General features: G+C 42.8%; 1 protein-coding gene across 2 annotated transcripts in view; it reads right to left on the reverse strand.

The window, feature by feature from the left end:
• Positions 1–14,136, reverse strand: part of CSTPP1 (centriolar satellite-associated tubulin polyglutamylase complex regulator 1) — an 84,294-nt gene that overhangs the window by 7,324 nt on the left and 62,834 nt on the right. For both annotated transcript variants that reach the window (XM_064145110.1, XM_064145121.1), the window contains exons 4-5: positions 8,869–8,953; positions 2,661–2,746 (exon numbers count right to left, since the gene is read on the reverse strand). In XM_064145110.1, coding sequence (XP_064001180.1) covers positions 2,661–2,746; positions 8,869–8,953 — 171 coding nt within the window. The remainder of the gene's footprint in view (positions 1–2,660; positions 2,747–8,868; positions 8,954–14,136) is intronic.

The raw sequence follows: 14,136 nt of genomic DNA on the forward strand, positions 1-14,136 counted from the left end.
AAAGCATCCTCCTGACCCACCAGACCTAGGATTAAACTGTCATTCCCTGCTCTCTGTTGTACACAGCACTAACAGGAAATAATTACATCACTGGAGCAACCTTCATACTCAGACCAGGTATTATTCAGGCACAAACAGCCATTTCCATATAAGCTTCTTCCTGTCAGAGTAAGTATGAGAGGCCACTCTGAGATGATTACATGAAGTTGTTCACTCTGCTGCACAAGATTTGTCTCATGGGAACAGAGGCTACCCAGCACATGGATAAAACAGTGAGGCATAAAAGCTAATGTCAAACACAAAATTAGTTTGCAAAGTCTATAAAATTTTCCTTCTCATTCTCCTGCCACTGATTAAAAACTCATCCAAGTTTGGAACAAACTATATGGAACTGCAACAGGAGGAAAGGGAACGAGTTAGCCAGAGCTTCAGGATGTAACCCAGCTTGTCTCTGTGCTGCTCCAAAGTAAATACAAATGAAATCTAGAGGAAGGGCCGGGACAGGTCAAGGCTAGAGTTGGCAGGAATCCTCTCCCCAGGCTCCTCACACTACCCACTGTTTACTGCAAGAGTCTAATTTTAAACAAGTTTGTTTATGGATGTGGTCAGCAGTTTACAAATCTAGATTCCATTTGGAGTGGTTTGCATGTGTGTGGGTTGGTGGGAGAGCATAGGACAGGCTGCATGTGTGCATTGCTCCTGGGTGAACAGGACAGGGATGGGATGTTGTGAGTGTGTGTACACAAGGGTAGGCTGTGAGGTCTCTGGTGGCATTTAAGTCCTGAGTGAATGGAATTGTAATGCTGTGCGTGAGGTGGGTCCAGAGGATGTTAGTGGGCCCTCGGGCTGTGCTGAGGTTCTGCAGGTCAGTGGAAATACTTGTTATATCAGAGAAAACACTTCCAAAACCATTTTCTGTTCCTGGCTAAAGGTACAGCCTGGTTCTGTCCAAACCAAAAGCATAAGTTTGAACTGTTTAACAAATTGTCATGGATAATGTGATAGGCACAGGAGAGTTAGAGGAGCTGTATACAGAGAAGTACTGAGAAAAAGACATTTTTGCATTAGAGAGAGCAGCTGAATCTTAACTGCTAGAAAGATGGGAACTGACAGATTGGATCAGATCAGGAGGCCATCCAAGCCTACCTTTTAACCACAGACTATGTTCCACGATGGCTTTCAGCCAGTGTCTCCCAGCATCCAAATCTGTCCCCTTTTGCCTGGCCGAGGATAACTGTGAGCTATGTCCATCAGAGGGAGCTAAGTGCGAGTAGACAGAAATCTATGAACTTAGGGCCACCTTTAGAGAGTGCTCTGTGCTGGGAGGCAATTGGCACCCCAGCAGCCCCCAGTGCTTCGGAGTGTATCTAACTTTTAGCAAGGAAATTCTTCCCTCTTTTTCCCCACTTAAGCAGTCCTCTGAATAAGATACCCTCTCTTCAACCATCTTTTAAGGGAGGTAAGACAAACAGGCCAACGTATTTTAAGGTAGTTTCCCTGTATAGAGCAAGCACCTGAATGCTTATCCAAGTTTATCCTCACTGTATCCCGAACTTCAGTTTAAAAACACCTGTGGGTTTTTCCAGATGTGTATGTGTAGGTGAGCATATGAAAATACAGACACACACAAAGTAGTACTATTTGATTTGTATGTTTCCTGTCAAGAATTCAAGAAGTATCCATCTAGTTAAAACTCAAACTTGGGGAGAGTGGTATAATATGGTAAGTGACCAACAATATGAAGAAGGTAGATGGGGACTGACTATTCACTTTCACCAGATAGAGGCTCCCAAATCAAACAAGAGAGGCAGTTCTTTATGGGACATGTGCCAGACCTGTGCAACTCCTTGCTCAAAACTATGGAGGTTACAAGTTTATATGATTTCAATGGGAGGCTTGAGAAGTTCCTTGGAGGAGACTACTGGGGCTTCCATGGAAACTATATCCAGCTAGGAAACTCTTTGAGCTGAAATCAGCTCACTGTTGGGCAAATATTACGGGGGAGAATTGAATTCATTTGTCGATTTCCTTCTCCTTTCAAGGCACCAGCTGGTGTACTTTTCTTATCCTGTCTCCAGCAGGGACTGATACTTTAGAAACAGAAATCCTGCATGAATTAAAGGAAAGACATGCTCTTTGTAAATCATTAGGAGCTAGCACACCCTAAGACAAATAAATGCATGAGCCATAACAATTACAGGTGTGTGTTATTCACAAAAATTTGGAACCACCTTATGAAGCCTCCTAATCTCTTGGCATCACACAGAATCAAGTTTGTGCCTATTACCTCTGGGCACCACTGAAGAAAGACTGGCCCCATCTTCCTGACACTCACCCTTTAAATATTAATAAGCATTGATAAGATTTCCCCCTCAGAGTTCTCCAGGCTAAAAAGCTCCAGATCCTTCAGCCTTTCTGTGTAAGGCAGATGTTCCAATCCCTCTGATCATCTGCACAACCCTTAGCTGCATCCTCTCAAGAAGTTCTTTGTCCTTCTTGAGCCTCAGCAGGGTAGTGATGCTTTTTGTCAGTAGATTCCATTATCTGTACATGTCCTGTGAAAAAACTGTATCCTTACAAGTTTCAGTGAAGTACAGGGAGAAGCTGTAAGGATGTAATGCTGTACTAGTGGAAAAAGCCTGTAACTTCCCAGCATTTACCTGAGTAGTAGAACTGGATCTGGAAAGCAAAGAGGAAATCAGAAAAAGACATCAGGCAATCCATAGCATCATCCATCAGCACAATCCTGGGAGAAAACAAGAGAAACAGTTAAGCACCTAGAGAAGAACTAAAATGTGAAAGCAAGAAGCCCAGATCTAGAAAAAGTACAGCTGGAGATCTAGAAAAAGTACAGCAGGGGACCTATGTGCAACTGAGGATTGCTCATGGCTTGGCCTAGTAGAAGAGGTTAGGAGGGAGGAACAGGAACTGTCTGCATGGATGCAGACACCTTCATATCAAATGAAAGCAACCTAAGAACCTGCACTGAGAAGAAGATCCTAATGTCAAGTGTTATACCACACTTCAGATAGAGTGTGAACAGGGCTGTGTGACATGGATGTCAAGCAGTCAGAGTCTGGTGGACGTGATGGAAGAAACCCTGGCAAAAAACCTGCAAGCATGCTTGACACAGCTATGCAGAGAGCTACAGCAGGGCAGTGACACAAGTACTGAACTGGTGGACACAGAACAAGGCTTATGCTAGTGCTCTGTTCACCAGAGCTCATCAAACTGGAATGTCTCCAGATTCAAAAGGATAACAACAGTTATTCATTCCCAATCTACACTCAAACAAATTCCACTTGACTACAGACAAAAAAACATTGCACTGACAATCAGCTTTCTAATTACACACTCTGAACATCCTATCTTCCCTTCCCAATGAATGAATCAGTATCTTTTCCTATCTATCAAGCCTATCATTTGACTACCAGGTCAAATTTCACAGAACATTAAGATTTCTTGGGCCAGGGACAATGTCTTCTTTCTCTCTGCTAAGTCCCAGGTGGACATAGTGAGCTACATACATCACTGTTATGAAGTATACTTTGTGAATACGGAAAGTATCAGCCACAGGCCATAAAGATGAAATATAAGTCATAGTAAAGTTCAACTCCTGTCCATAAAAAGCTCTGGATTTCAGTAGTAAATATTATTCATAAAAATGAAAACAAAACCTGCTCTGGTCACTGCCACTACATAAGGATGAAAAGACCAATCTCTGAAATGGGGAAAAATCAAACTTGGGCTGATCAATGACAGCTCAAACTGAGAAACAGAAAGAAACACCTCACTCTGATGGGGAAAAAAAAAGAGTATTTGGATGATGCTAACGAAAGGTAGTTGATATTTCAACTGTGTGCAGGCTATGGAGTCTATGCAGTCAGTATTTGGCATATTGTATGAGAAGGATTCCCAGTTCATCATAGCCAAAGAATGGGTCACCTAGTAGGATTCTTTTGAACACATGGCCAAATGCAATCCACAGACCAACTCCTGCAGCATCAATGGTCTAAATACGTTGCTGGGGAAACACTGTTCTGTCTCATGTAAAAGAATCCAGGGAGCTATGTGGGAGGCTGACCTAGAAGAGTTACAGGATCTTGCAAGACTTCCCTGCCACTCAGACCATTTCTGTTCACTGTGGCAAAATCAAACATGCAGAGCAGCTTGAATTAATTATCTCAAAGAAGAAAGACTGGGGCTAAGAGGGTCCTCAGGAGAAAAGGCAGCATTTAAAACAAAACCCTTTGAAGATGTCAAAGTGCTTCTGATTTATTTATGTTCCAGAAGCCTCCTCCTCCTCCTGCCTGAAGAAGTAGCAACTTCAGTTCTTAATTCTCACTAATAAGCGTGTTACTGAGATTGTCAGTGGCCACATCAAGGAAATGGCTTTGAAGCTAGCAGGCAGAGCATCTTTATCTCAGGCAACACTGCTCAGCCACTGGTGTTTCCAGACACTATTTAAGCACTGGAAATGTGATGGACCACATGACTGCTAAGCTGCACTTCCTCATTTGAAACAATGGTCTGTCTTCCAGAAACTCTCAAAGTGCAAGCTCCAAAGCTTTTTACCAGTGCACTTCTCCATCCTGAAGATGCAGGAGAATAACAGAGAGGTTTTTTATGTATTTTTTAGTCAGAGAGACAACATTGTATCCCCTTCATGACAATCAACTTGTTTCACTTGTTAAATCTAAAGCTGAAGTCAACCATTGCATGCTGCAGCATCAGGTCCCAGTCCCTTACTTACGGGAGAGAATGAGGAAGTAGGCAGAGGTCTGAGATTTTGCTGGACATTTGCTGTTCAAGACAACAAAGAGCCTCTAAGGAAGGCTGTACAGCATATATGTGACAGAGAAGTGTCTAAATAGAAGCAGGTGCACTGGTGCTGGGTTACTGACTCCACTTGGCCCAAGAGTCTGCGCTCCGGAAATGTTGAGAAGTCTTTAAATTCAGTACAATCATTTATGAGGAGATTGACTGCAGCTGGCTATTTCCCCACAACGGCAGCTGACTGAGCAGCCAGGGAAGCTGGGAGAGCATCACATGCAACAGATCTGCACCTCTTCCCTGAGATACTTGGCAAGGAGAGAATCCGAGACTGTAACCCAGACAGCAGAACCAGAACTGAGGATGAAATCTGAAAGTGTGAACTACAACTCAAAAGACTCCCTGGGGTAGCTGATATTTCAAGGCATTCCTTATTCACCCTCCCTTGTCCAAACTAGACTTTAACTCCTCAGGGACATAGATGTGTTTACAAAGTATAGTAGTGGACACTCAATGAATAATGAAAATCAAGGAGAAAACTTGGAGAGGATTGAAGGAAGATGCCTGTATATGAGGGACTCTGGGGAAGGGTATAGTTGTCTTTCAAGGTCCCAGTGAGTTTGACTGGCAGTAAATCCTTGCTCACCATGCCAGTGGGGACACTTTATGATCCACTGATTGCAGTTAACATCTCAGAAACCCAGACTAGACAGGATGTCCCCAGGACAAACTCTAGGCCAGGCAATTTGAAAGGACTTTTACTGTTCTCTGCTACCATTAAAGGCTAACTGACACAGTCTGTCTTAAGACCAGCTAGCTCAAATGAGTCTTTAGGGACTTGGTTTATTTACTGATACATAGAGGCAAAAATAAGTGGAACACAGAAAAATGGCAAGGTCTGCACTCTCAGGCAACCTTTTAACAACAGGGGTAGAGATGTGCAAGCCCCACTTTCTTTAGCACTGTTCAGTGCAATGTGAGCTCCCACACCACATTAAACAGCATAGGAGCTGTGAACTACTCATCGCTTGCCACTCAGATGTGGGCAGTGAGACCTTTGAGTTTCTATTACCAGAGAGATATCAGTGCTCAGGTACAGATCTTAAAATTGTGGCCTGAAACCAGAAAAAACCTGCATTTTCTGTCCTCCTGAAGTTTTAAGATTTAGAAAGCCAGAAGGTATCTCTGAAGATAAAGGTATCTCTGTAGATTAAAATCTTCAATCTGCTAATGGTCATATCCTTTTCAAGAAAAAAACTACATCCAAGAAATCTCTAAGACACAGATAGCAGAGTTGTTTTTTTTTGTATGACTTCTGTATTTGTGTGGCACCAGGAATAGAAAAATAGAGCTCACTAGCACCACATGAATGAAACCTATATTGTTGTAGCCTCTGTTCTTCTGCTCTGACACGTCCTGGTCTTACTTTCAGTGTTTGTTATCAGTGCATAGCAACAACTTCTGGATGAGTGGAGTGCACCATGCTGTGAGATCATCCCAATCATGCAGTGCAGAGACTACAACTACAACTGCTCTCTTTCCAAGAGTGCCAGTAATTAATTACCCAAGTCCTGGATGTATCAGTAAATGCTGTGGCTACTTCCACCACTACTTTATTTAATTCCTTTCCTAAGCACATTAGCAACAAAACCACTGGGGGTGTGCAGACTGAAGGAGGTTTGTTTGCGACATTCATGCTTTGAAGGACTCAGTCAACTGGTGCCAGAAGACAGCCTGCAGAGTTCACCTTTCTAACAGTCAATGAAGGACAATGGTTAAGTGCAGACCAGAAAAAGAAGAAGAGAGTGAGCACCGGATGGAAGGAAAGAGAAAGGTGGTTTAGAAATATAGAATCATAGAATCAACCAGGTTGGAAGAGAGCTCCAAGATCATCCAGTCCAACCTATCTCCCAGCCCTATCCAGTCAACTAGACCATGGCACTAAGTGCCTCATCCAGGCTTTTTCTTGAAGACCTCCAGGGACGGTGCCTCCACCACCTCCCTGGGCAGCCCATTCCAATGCCAATCACTCTCTCTGTGAAGAACTTCCTCCTAACATCCAGCCTATACCTACCCTGGCACAACTTGAGACTGTGTCCCCTTGTTCTGTTGCTGGTTGCCTGACAAATTTTATGACAAATTTTATAAAACTTGTTCAATTAGATCTGCTGGTACAAGAATAATAGTAATGTCTAAGCAAATCTCTAGCCAGTCAAAAGTAGGAGTGAGGTCATCCCCACCTGAGCCTGGGTGCTTCTGACAGAATCTCATTTCTTTCCAACACCTGCTCCCAAAGTCGGCTTGTCTGTCTTTACGATAGCACATGCACAACAGTGCAGCAGGCCCCTGAATGGGGCCTCTAGTTTACAACAGCCTTGTGGATTAAATTCCTTGACACAAACATCATAACATGTGTAGATACACTGAAGACTCCTCTTATGCACCAACACAAATTCCTGATCAGCTCAGCTGGAACCCTATGAAATACACACCAGTGCATGGGTCTGGAGCTTGTGTACCAACAAGAGAGGAAGCAGTAGAAACATCCCTGCTATAGCATCACAATTCTTTCTAAGTCTGGCACTAGAGCCCTAGCAACTGTCCTCTGTGGAGCCCCAGTGGCCCACTGATTGGATAGAGGGAAAAGTAACACTCAATTGAACCAACACAGCCTTAACTGTGGTTCAATTCAGACAGTAGAACACAGGAGCCAGGGAAGAATTCAGAGAATCAAAATCAGCTAAGTGGAAACACTAGCACATGGATAAGAGTTCTCTCTTTGACTTTCCTTTCTCAATGTAAATTTTCATGTGATGCTGATACTAAAGAAAGAGAACAGAATGACAAATAGAAAATTAGGACTTTTTCATTACTTAGGCCACAAAGAGCACAGCAGCAGTTAATATCCTGATCCTGTTTGGATCCCATTTCCAAATCACAGAAAACATCCAGCTGGAAGAGACCTTCAAGATCACTCAGTTCAATCCTCAACCCAGCACTGAAAGGTCAACACTGAACCATGTCCCTGAGTGCCAGGTCCACAGGCTGCTTAAACACCATCAGGGATGGTGACTCCATCACTGCCCTGGGCAGACCATTCCAATGTCTGACAACCTTCTCTGTGAAGAGATATTTCCTAATACCCAGCCTAAACCTCCCCTGGCACACTTGAAACCAAATGACTTGACACCAAGAAGAGGCTGGCCGCCTTCTCACGCCAATCTCCCTTTTGGTAGTTGTAGAGAGCAGTGAGGTCTCCCCTCAGCCTTCCCTTCCCCAGACTGAACAACCTCAGCTCCCTCAGATGCTTCTTGTAGGTTATGTGTTCCATGCCCTTCACAAGTCACACTCAGATCAACAAAAAATGTTAGATATCCATGTCCCCTCTGCTGAGACAGCTAGGAACAAAAGCACTTATTTAGTAACCTTGTCATGACTGTGTATGTATGTGTGTGCCTGCACACTCCCTACTGAGATCTGAACTGACCCCCACCCTAACAGAGACATATGCCTTACTACATTTTCTCTATCACACAGTTAATAATCGACTGCTTGGGCTGGACTGGAACCAACAAACACTATCAGTAAAACAATCCATATCACATTATCAGTGCCCCAAGCCATCTATCCACTGTAAGCTTTGTTTAGATGAAAATAAAATTTCAAACAGATTAGCTACCATGTTCTTAGGTAATGTTCTTTAAAGCCCTGGCAATCCTTCAGAGGTTAGTACCTTTTAAATGGGATCAACCATAGGAAGCCAGGGGGAGGGGAATACATCTTCAAGATGGCAAACAGCATTTGAAATGGAGTTTAAAGCCATGTCTGCAAACACATTGGCTGACATTCTTTTGCATGCAACTCACATGAATTCAGAACCAGCAGCAGTATTCTGCACTGATATTTCAGTCCCTGTATGGCTTAAAAACACACACTCTTTCTCGCTGCAACTAAAACACCCTCGAAACATGGCATCTCTTTTCCCTAGAATCTTAAAAGCTGAAGATCCCTGTTCATACTTTTCCTCAAAGATCTAGTTCCTAAGCCCACATGTGTAGAAAAGATCTGTTCTTGAAAGAAAAGATGCGGACCCACCTCGCTGCTTTCTGAGTGAGTTCCAGTGGGAAGTCAGGGCAGAGCAGCTGCAGCAGGCAGTGGTATTCCTCTGCTGTCAGCAAATCTGCAGGAAAAAAGAGGTGAGAAGATTGTAATTATTTTACAGCCAGTTCCCTTCCTTTGCTTTCTCTCTAGGAAAACCCCCCTGATATTCCCTTCTACTCCCAATTCAAGTAGACTAAATACTAATGACAATATAACTGCTCCCCCGACATTCAAAGCTGGGCTCTTCATCTGGAATTTCCAGCAAAGGCAATCAGAAAGAGGCCTGATAAAGGGGAAAACCTATTGAGGAGGCTCCTGCAGAGAAACTGCCAACAGGTAGTAACTGAAGAGACTCCTGCAGAGAAGCTGGTTACAGGTAGTGGTTCAGTGGGAAAAAGAGGTATCCAAAGCAGGGTAGTTACAAGTGAGAACACAATTTGGTTTGACTTGAATACAACCATGTGGAAAGAGGAATAATTTCAAAGTTGCTTAAATTTGCTAAAATTCACTGGCTTGGTGACATTCACCACAATATGCCTGAAACCATCCACAAAACATCTGGCAGCAGCAAGAAAGGCAAACAAGGTTTTTGGGCTGTGTAGGGAAGGCTACCCATCATAAACCACAGCTGTTATTACTCTGGCATCTGGTAGGGCAGCTGGATGGGCTCTTTTGGAATACTATGTACAGATCTGGTCACTGTATTATAGGAAGCACAGAATGAAGATCCAAAAAACACAAGAAAACCAATCAAATGATTCAGGTTTTAGAGAGCAGCTTTGTGAAAAACTGGTCATGAAAGGCCTCTGTGGTTCAGCAGAAGTCTAAAATAAGTGGCTCTCAGGGAAGCACACAGGATCCCAAGGGAATGGAAACATACATATGTCAGAAAGCCCTACATGATTGTATGTTCGCAGGCCAAAAGGCTGTGGACTGGAGTTAAGAAGGAGAATCGCTGAACAGCAGCAATTTTGCTGTACTTCTATATACAGAAGAATGCAAAGTATGGAAGAGCCAGGAGTGGAAGTAAAGCCAAGTAGTAGTCAGAGAGGGGATCCAAAGGGCACAGGCATCAGAATTGTCATACAAAGCATGAGTTCTTCTGCCACAGACACACCTTAGCTTTCCTTACGCTCCCATCCAAATAATCAACCTTGTTCCAGATGACAGGCACGGCTTCTTTGCATCTCCTCAACTCCTCAAAGCCTGGTAGTCTATCAAAATCAAGAAAAAATGCTATGCCTTTGGCAGACATTTCCAGAGACAGGTATGCAGTATCAAAGGGACACTGCACTGTGACATCTAACTCAGCCAAATGAGTATTTTCAATGCTGACTGCAGAAATAATGCAGGACTGTCACCAAAATCAAGTTACAGACTTTTCCTTGATAAAAGCTGCTAGTCAGGGAAGCAGAGGAAGGAGAGTAGAGAGCCACTATTTTCCTCTGCAGTTCAAGAAACCCTATAGCTGTCTGACATCTGTTATAGACACCCTCTAGAGTACTACACTTTGCAGTGCCCTTGGGAGAACTTTCTGTCTAATGAAGCACCTTAGGTTTAGAGTCATGCTATGAAAAGGTGATTTTGCTCTGGCTGGAAAATCTAGCTGCACAGTTCACAAATCTAGAGCCTAAGGAAGTCCCAGCTCATGCAGAACTACAACATAACCACAGGGAGCTGTACAAATTGCTCTCTTCCCCCAAAACCTGAATGCTGAGCTGAATGAAATTTCTGTGACTTCACTGAAATTACAGATGTCTGAGAGAATAAGGATGGCACTGTAACTGTTTTGTATTGTCATTTCTCACTACAACACAAATCAGAGCATGTTCTCTTGCAGGTATTACCTTCCTCCTTCAGTCAGTGTATATCTGAGGTTAATGATGCTACCCAGAGGAACGGTGGAGTTTTCTCCTGCCATGTTAGCTAATCAGCTCCTCAAATGTCACGAAGGAAAATATCACCTAGTTTGAAGTATTACTGCAAAAGCATATTGTTGAAAAAGTCCCATTTATTGTGAGCAGGAAGATAGGTATTTTCATCTGGATTTTCAGCTCACTGTTTCATTTTCATGACACTGAATAGAGGAAAGGACATTTTTTTCTCTATTACTTTGTTAGATGAACAGTCATTTATAGCAACAGAGGTTTTGATCTAAGCTTTCAAGAAAACTATCTGATCATGTAAGGTACATGCAAGTTCCATAAAATCACCTTCAAGTTTAGCACTGGAAGTAGGTTACAGGAAAGTGAAGAAATTTGGCATAAAAAGACTCTTCTGAAAGACAATTTCCCATCACTCAGCAGTATGGACCTCTTACAACTACTTTCTAAGGCTTTCTAAATCTAGCTGTGAATAATGCTGGGCATTAAAATTCCAATCCTTGTCTAAAAAGTCTGCATGTTGGTCTGGAGGAGCCACAACATTTGTAGGCTTTATGCAACACTCAATTTACTTTTTTTTGTTGTTGTTTAAGTTCACATTCCTGTTTATGCATCCTTTCAACACTGGGTCTCCATTATTTCTTCCTTTCATTTGTCAACAGATCATTATAATAACTCTTTCTTCACCCTGTATCTTATGAAATCTATTTGATGACTATATCTATTTAAACTTAAATACATCTATCATACCCTCCACATCCCTCCCTCCCTAAGCCAGTCATATCTATTGCTCTCCTTTGAACCCTTTTAGATTTTCAGTGTGGTGTCCAGCAGTGTACAAAGCATCCCTCAAGCAGCAAGAACAGACAGGCTCTAGGAGGATTATCTGCTCACTTTCATCAGCAAAGCCTCTTTCAGTAATTCTCAATCTTAGCTTCCTCTTTTCTTCCCCTTAAGGTGAAGGAATTTAAGGCTTTTTTGGACGATGAGGTTTCCTGAGAAAGTTGTACCTTCTTCATAATCCTTATCAGGTTGCTAGATAAAAGCAGTTTGAGAGGGTAACTGAGCCCTAAGCAAGCAGTAGTTTTGCAAGCACTAGTTTTGAGGCAGAGAGATCTCTCACTTGCTGGGAAGGATATACTTTTCAAACTTAAAATAATTTATTCTGTCTTTTTCTTGTCCCTCCTTGTACTAAGGTAGAGAGTCATTCTCAGCCCTTCATCACAAAACAACGAAACAACATAGAGTAAAAAACAGAAGTCTGCTCAAAGAGACTTTGGAAAGCGTGGCAGAGATCTCCAGCCAGCACACCAGAAGGTGAAGTTCATTGTCAACAGAAGTGGAATTAACACAGTTTCAGTCTTCAAGCAAATGGGCTATGTAGATAGGAACTTCACACAAAGCTTAAGTGACACAGAAAAGTTCCTTCTCTAATGAAAGAAGCCTTTTGTTTCTTATGCCTGGAGAAAAGGCACCAAATGAGTCACTTAAGTATGCAGGCAGAGTCTTTTAGGCGGTAACACAACTCGGCCTGAGAACATCCCAGGGTGCCTGACCAATAAATCAGATCAGTTTCTCGGACTACAGATAGGTAGCTATTACACAGGAAGGGGGGATTACCACAGGCCGTAGGAAGTGCCTACAGTTCACTGTGATGACTGTTTTCCTAGTCCCTCCAGCAAGGTCAGTGAAAACCATGCAGAAAATTACATTTGCCCATGCACCATATTGTCTGCCAAGAGCTGCTTGGAATCAAGAAGGGCAGTTTTGGTGCATGACCACATTGCTCCTTCCTGTCTCCAGGCCACAGCTGAGTAAATAGTGTTCAATGTTGAATGATGAAGAAATAAAGGAAAGAAGAAGGTACCAGCCAGAATGAGTGAAAATTGGAATCCACAACCTCCACTTTGGTTGCTACCACAAATTGCTGTATCTCAGGTTCCAGCAACAAATGAAGCAAATCATGGAGAGATAAAATCTGATCCCACAGCACAGAGCTGAGAGCTATTCACACTATACCATGCCCTCACGGTGGAAGAAACTTGGTTATACCACTTAGCTAACAACGGAGAGAAACTGCAATCTGCAAGTTAATCATGTTCCTTTACAGCTGAATGTAACCCTTTGCTATTCTACTGCAAAGCAGCTAATAACAAATTCCAAAGTGACTTTAACAAAGCAGAACGCCAAGAAGGAACTGGGAAGCTTCACAGAGTAAGCACAGAAAAGTAAGGCGATATAGCCAGAGTTACACAGCGAGGCCTTCGACTGCTCAGTCCTGAGTTTTACTGTACTGGTCTTCAACGCCTGTACTGCTGCTGCTGCTGTCTTGCACTAGCAACATCCTGACTCTGCCAAACAGTTGTCACCGTCTCTTAGTAGTTTATGGTCTTTCAGTGCCTGAGGCAGACTCTACCTTGCATTTCAAAGGTGTAGTGGAGAAGAAACTTTGCCCATGTGGAAATGTATCTTGGAAAACAAACAGCTCTGTCTGGATAAAAACGGGCTACCACCTTTGAGAAGCATGGAGGCAGCTGCCTTGTACTTCCCTGGCCTTTAAAACACAGTGTTTGACAGTGGCTGATAGATGGCACCTGACCTGGAGTGATGCAGACTTTGGGAATGTTAAATGATACATTTATGCTGCTGTCAACGTCACGACTCAAGTGCAGGCACACCTGAGCTGTCTTTAAACTAGTACTCTTTCATACTGACAGCAACCTAGCCACAGAAGCCTGGAGCTCAGTGAAGGCTGTAAAATCTACCCAGGAAGCCAATAAATATTTAGGACTTAGTCTGAGTTGTAGTAATTTCTGCCTTATCTAGGCTGCTTTCAGCACAAGAAGTATAGCTCCCCACAATTGTGTCACAACACTGTGACAGCTATAAACATGCCCAAAGCAGTAGCAGAGTCTTTACTGCAGCTGGTGTACGAAATCTGCCCAAAAAAGTCACTTTAGTTGCTTCTAAGAAACATAAGGATTGCCTTGATGAATACAAACTAAGTGTCCTATTCCCATACAGAACCACCACCCAAGCATGCTGAGCCCTGAGCAATGTAGCTTTCCCCTTATTATGGTAGGGGACACAATTTCCACAGGTTGCTTTTCTATCAAAGTCAGGAAGTCATTCAAGAGTCACAAAGCATTAAAACAGTCTCCTGAAAATATAACAGAGAGTAACCTAATAATCAATAATTCCCTTTTTTTTAAGTGCTGGAAAGACCTTCCTGGCCTTTCAATTGTTTTCATATTCCTGATATAAGTACCTATAACATCCTTAGGATTCTCTCTGTCTGTGCAAATCTGCACCCTTGAAGAAAAGAATGAAAAATTTAAAAAGGCCCTAAAAAGAAAGGTCTAGGTGTGCTTGTCCTGTC

Source organism: Pogoniulus pusillus, chromosome 1, assembly GCF_015220805.1.
Source record: "Pogoniulus pusillus isolate bPogPus1 chromosome 1, bPogPus1.pri, whole genome shotgun sequence".
NCBI classification, from domain to species: domain Eukaryota; kingdom Metazoa; phylum Chordata; class Aves; order Piciformes; family Lybiidae; genus Pogoniulus; species Pogoniulus pusillus.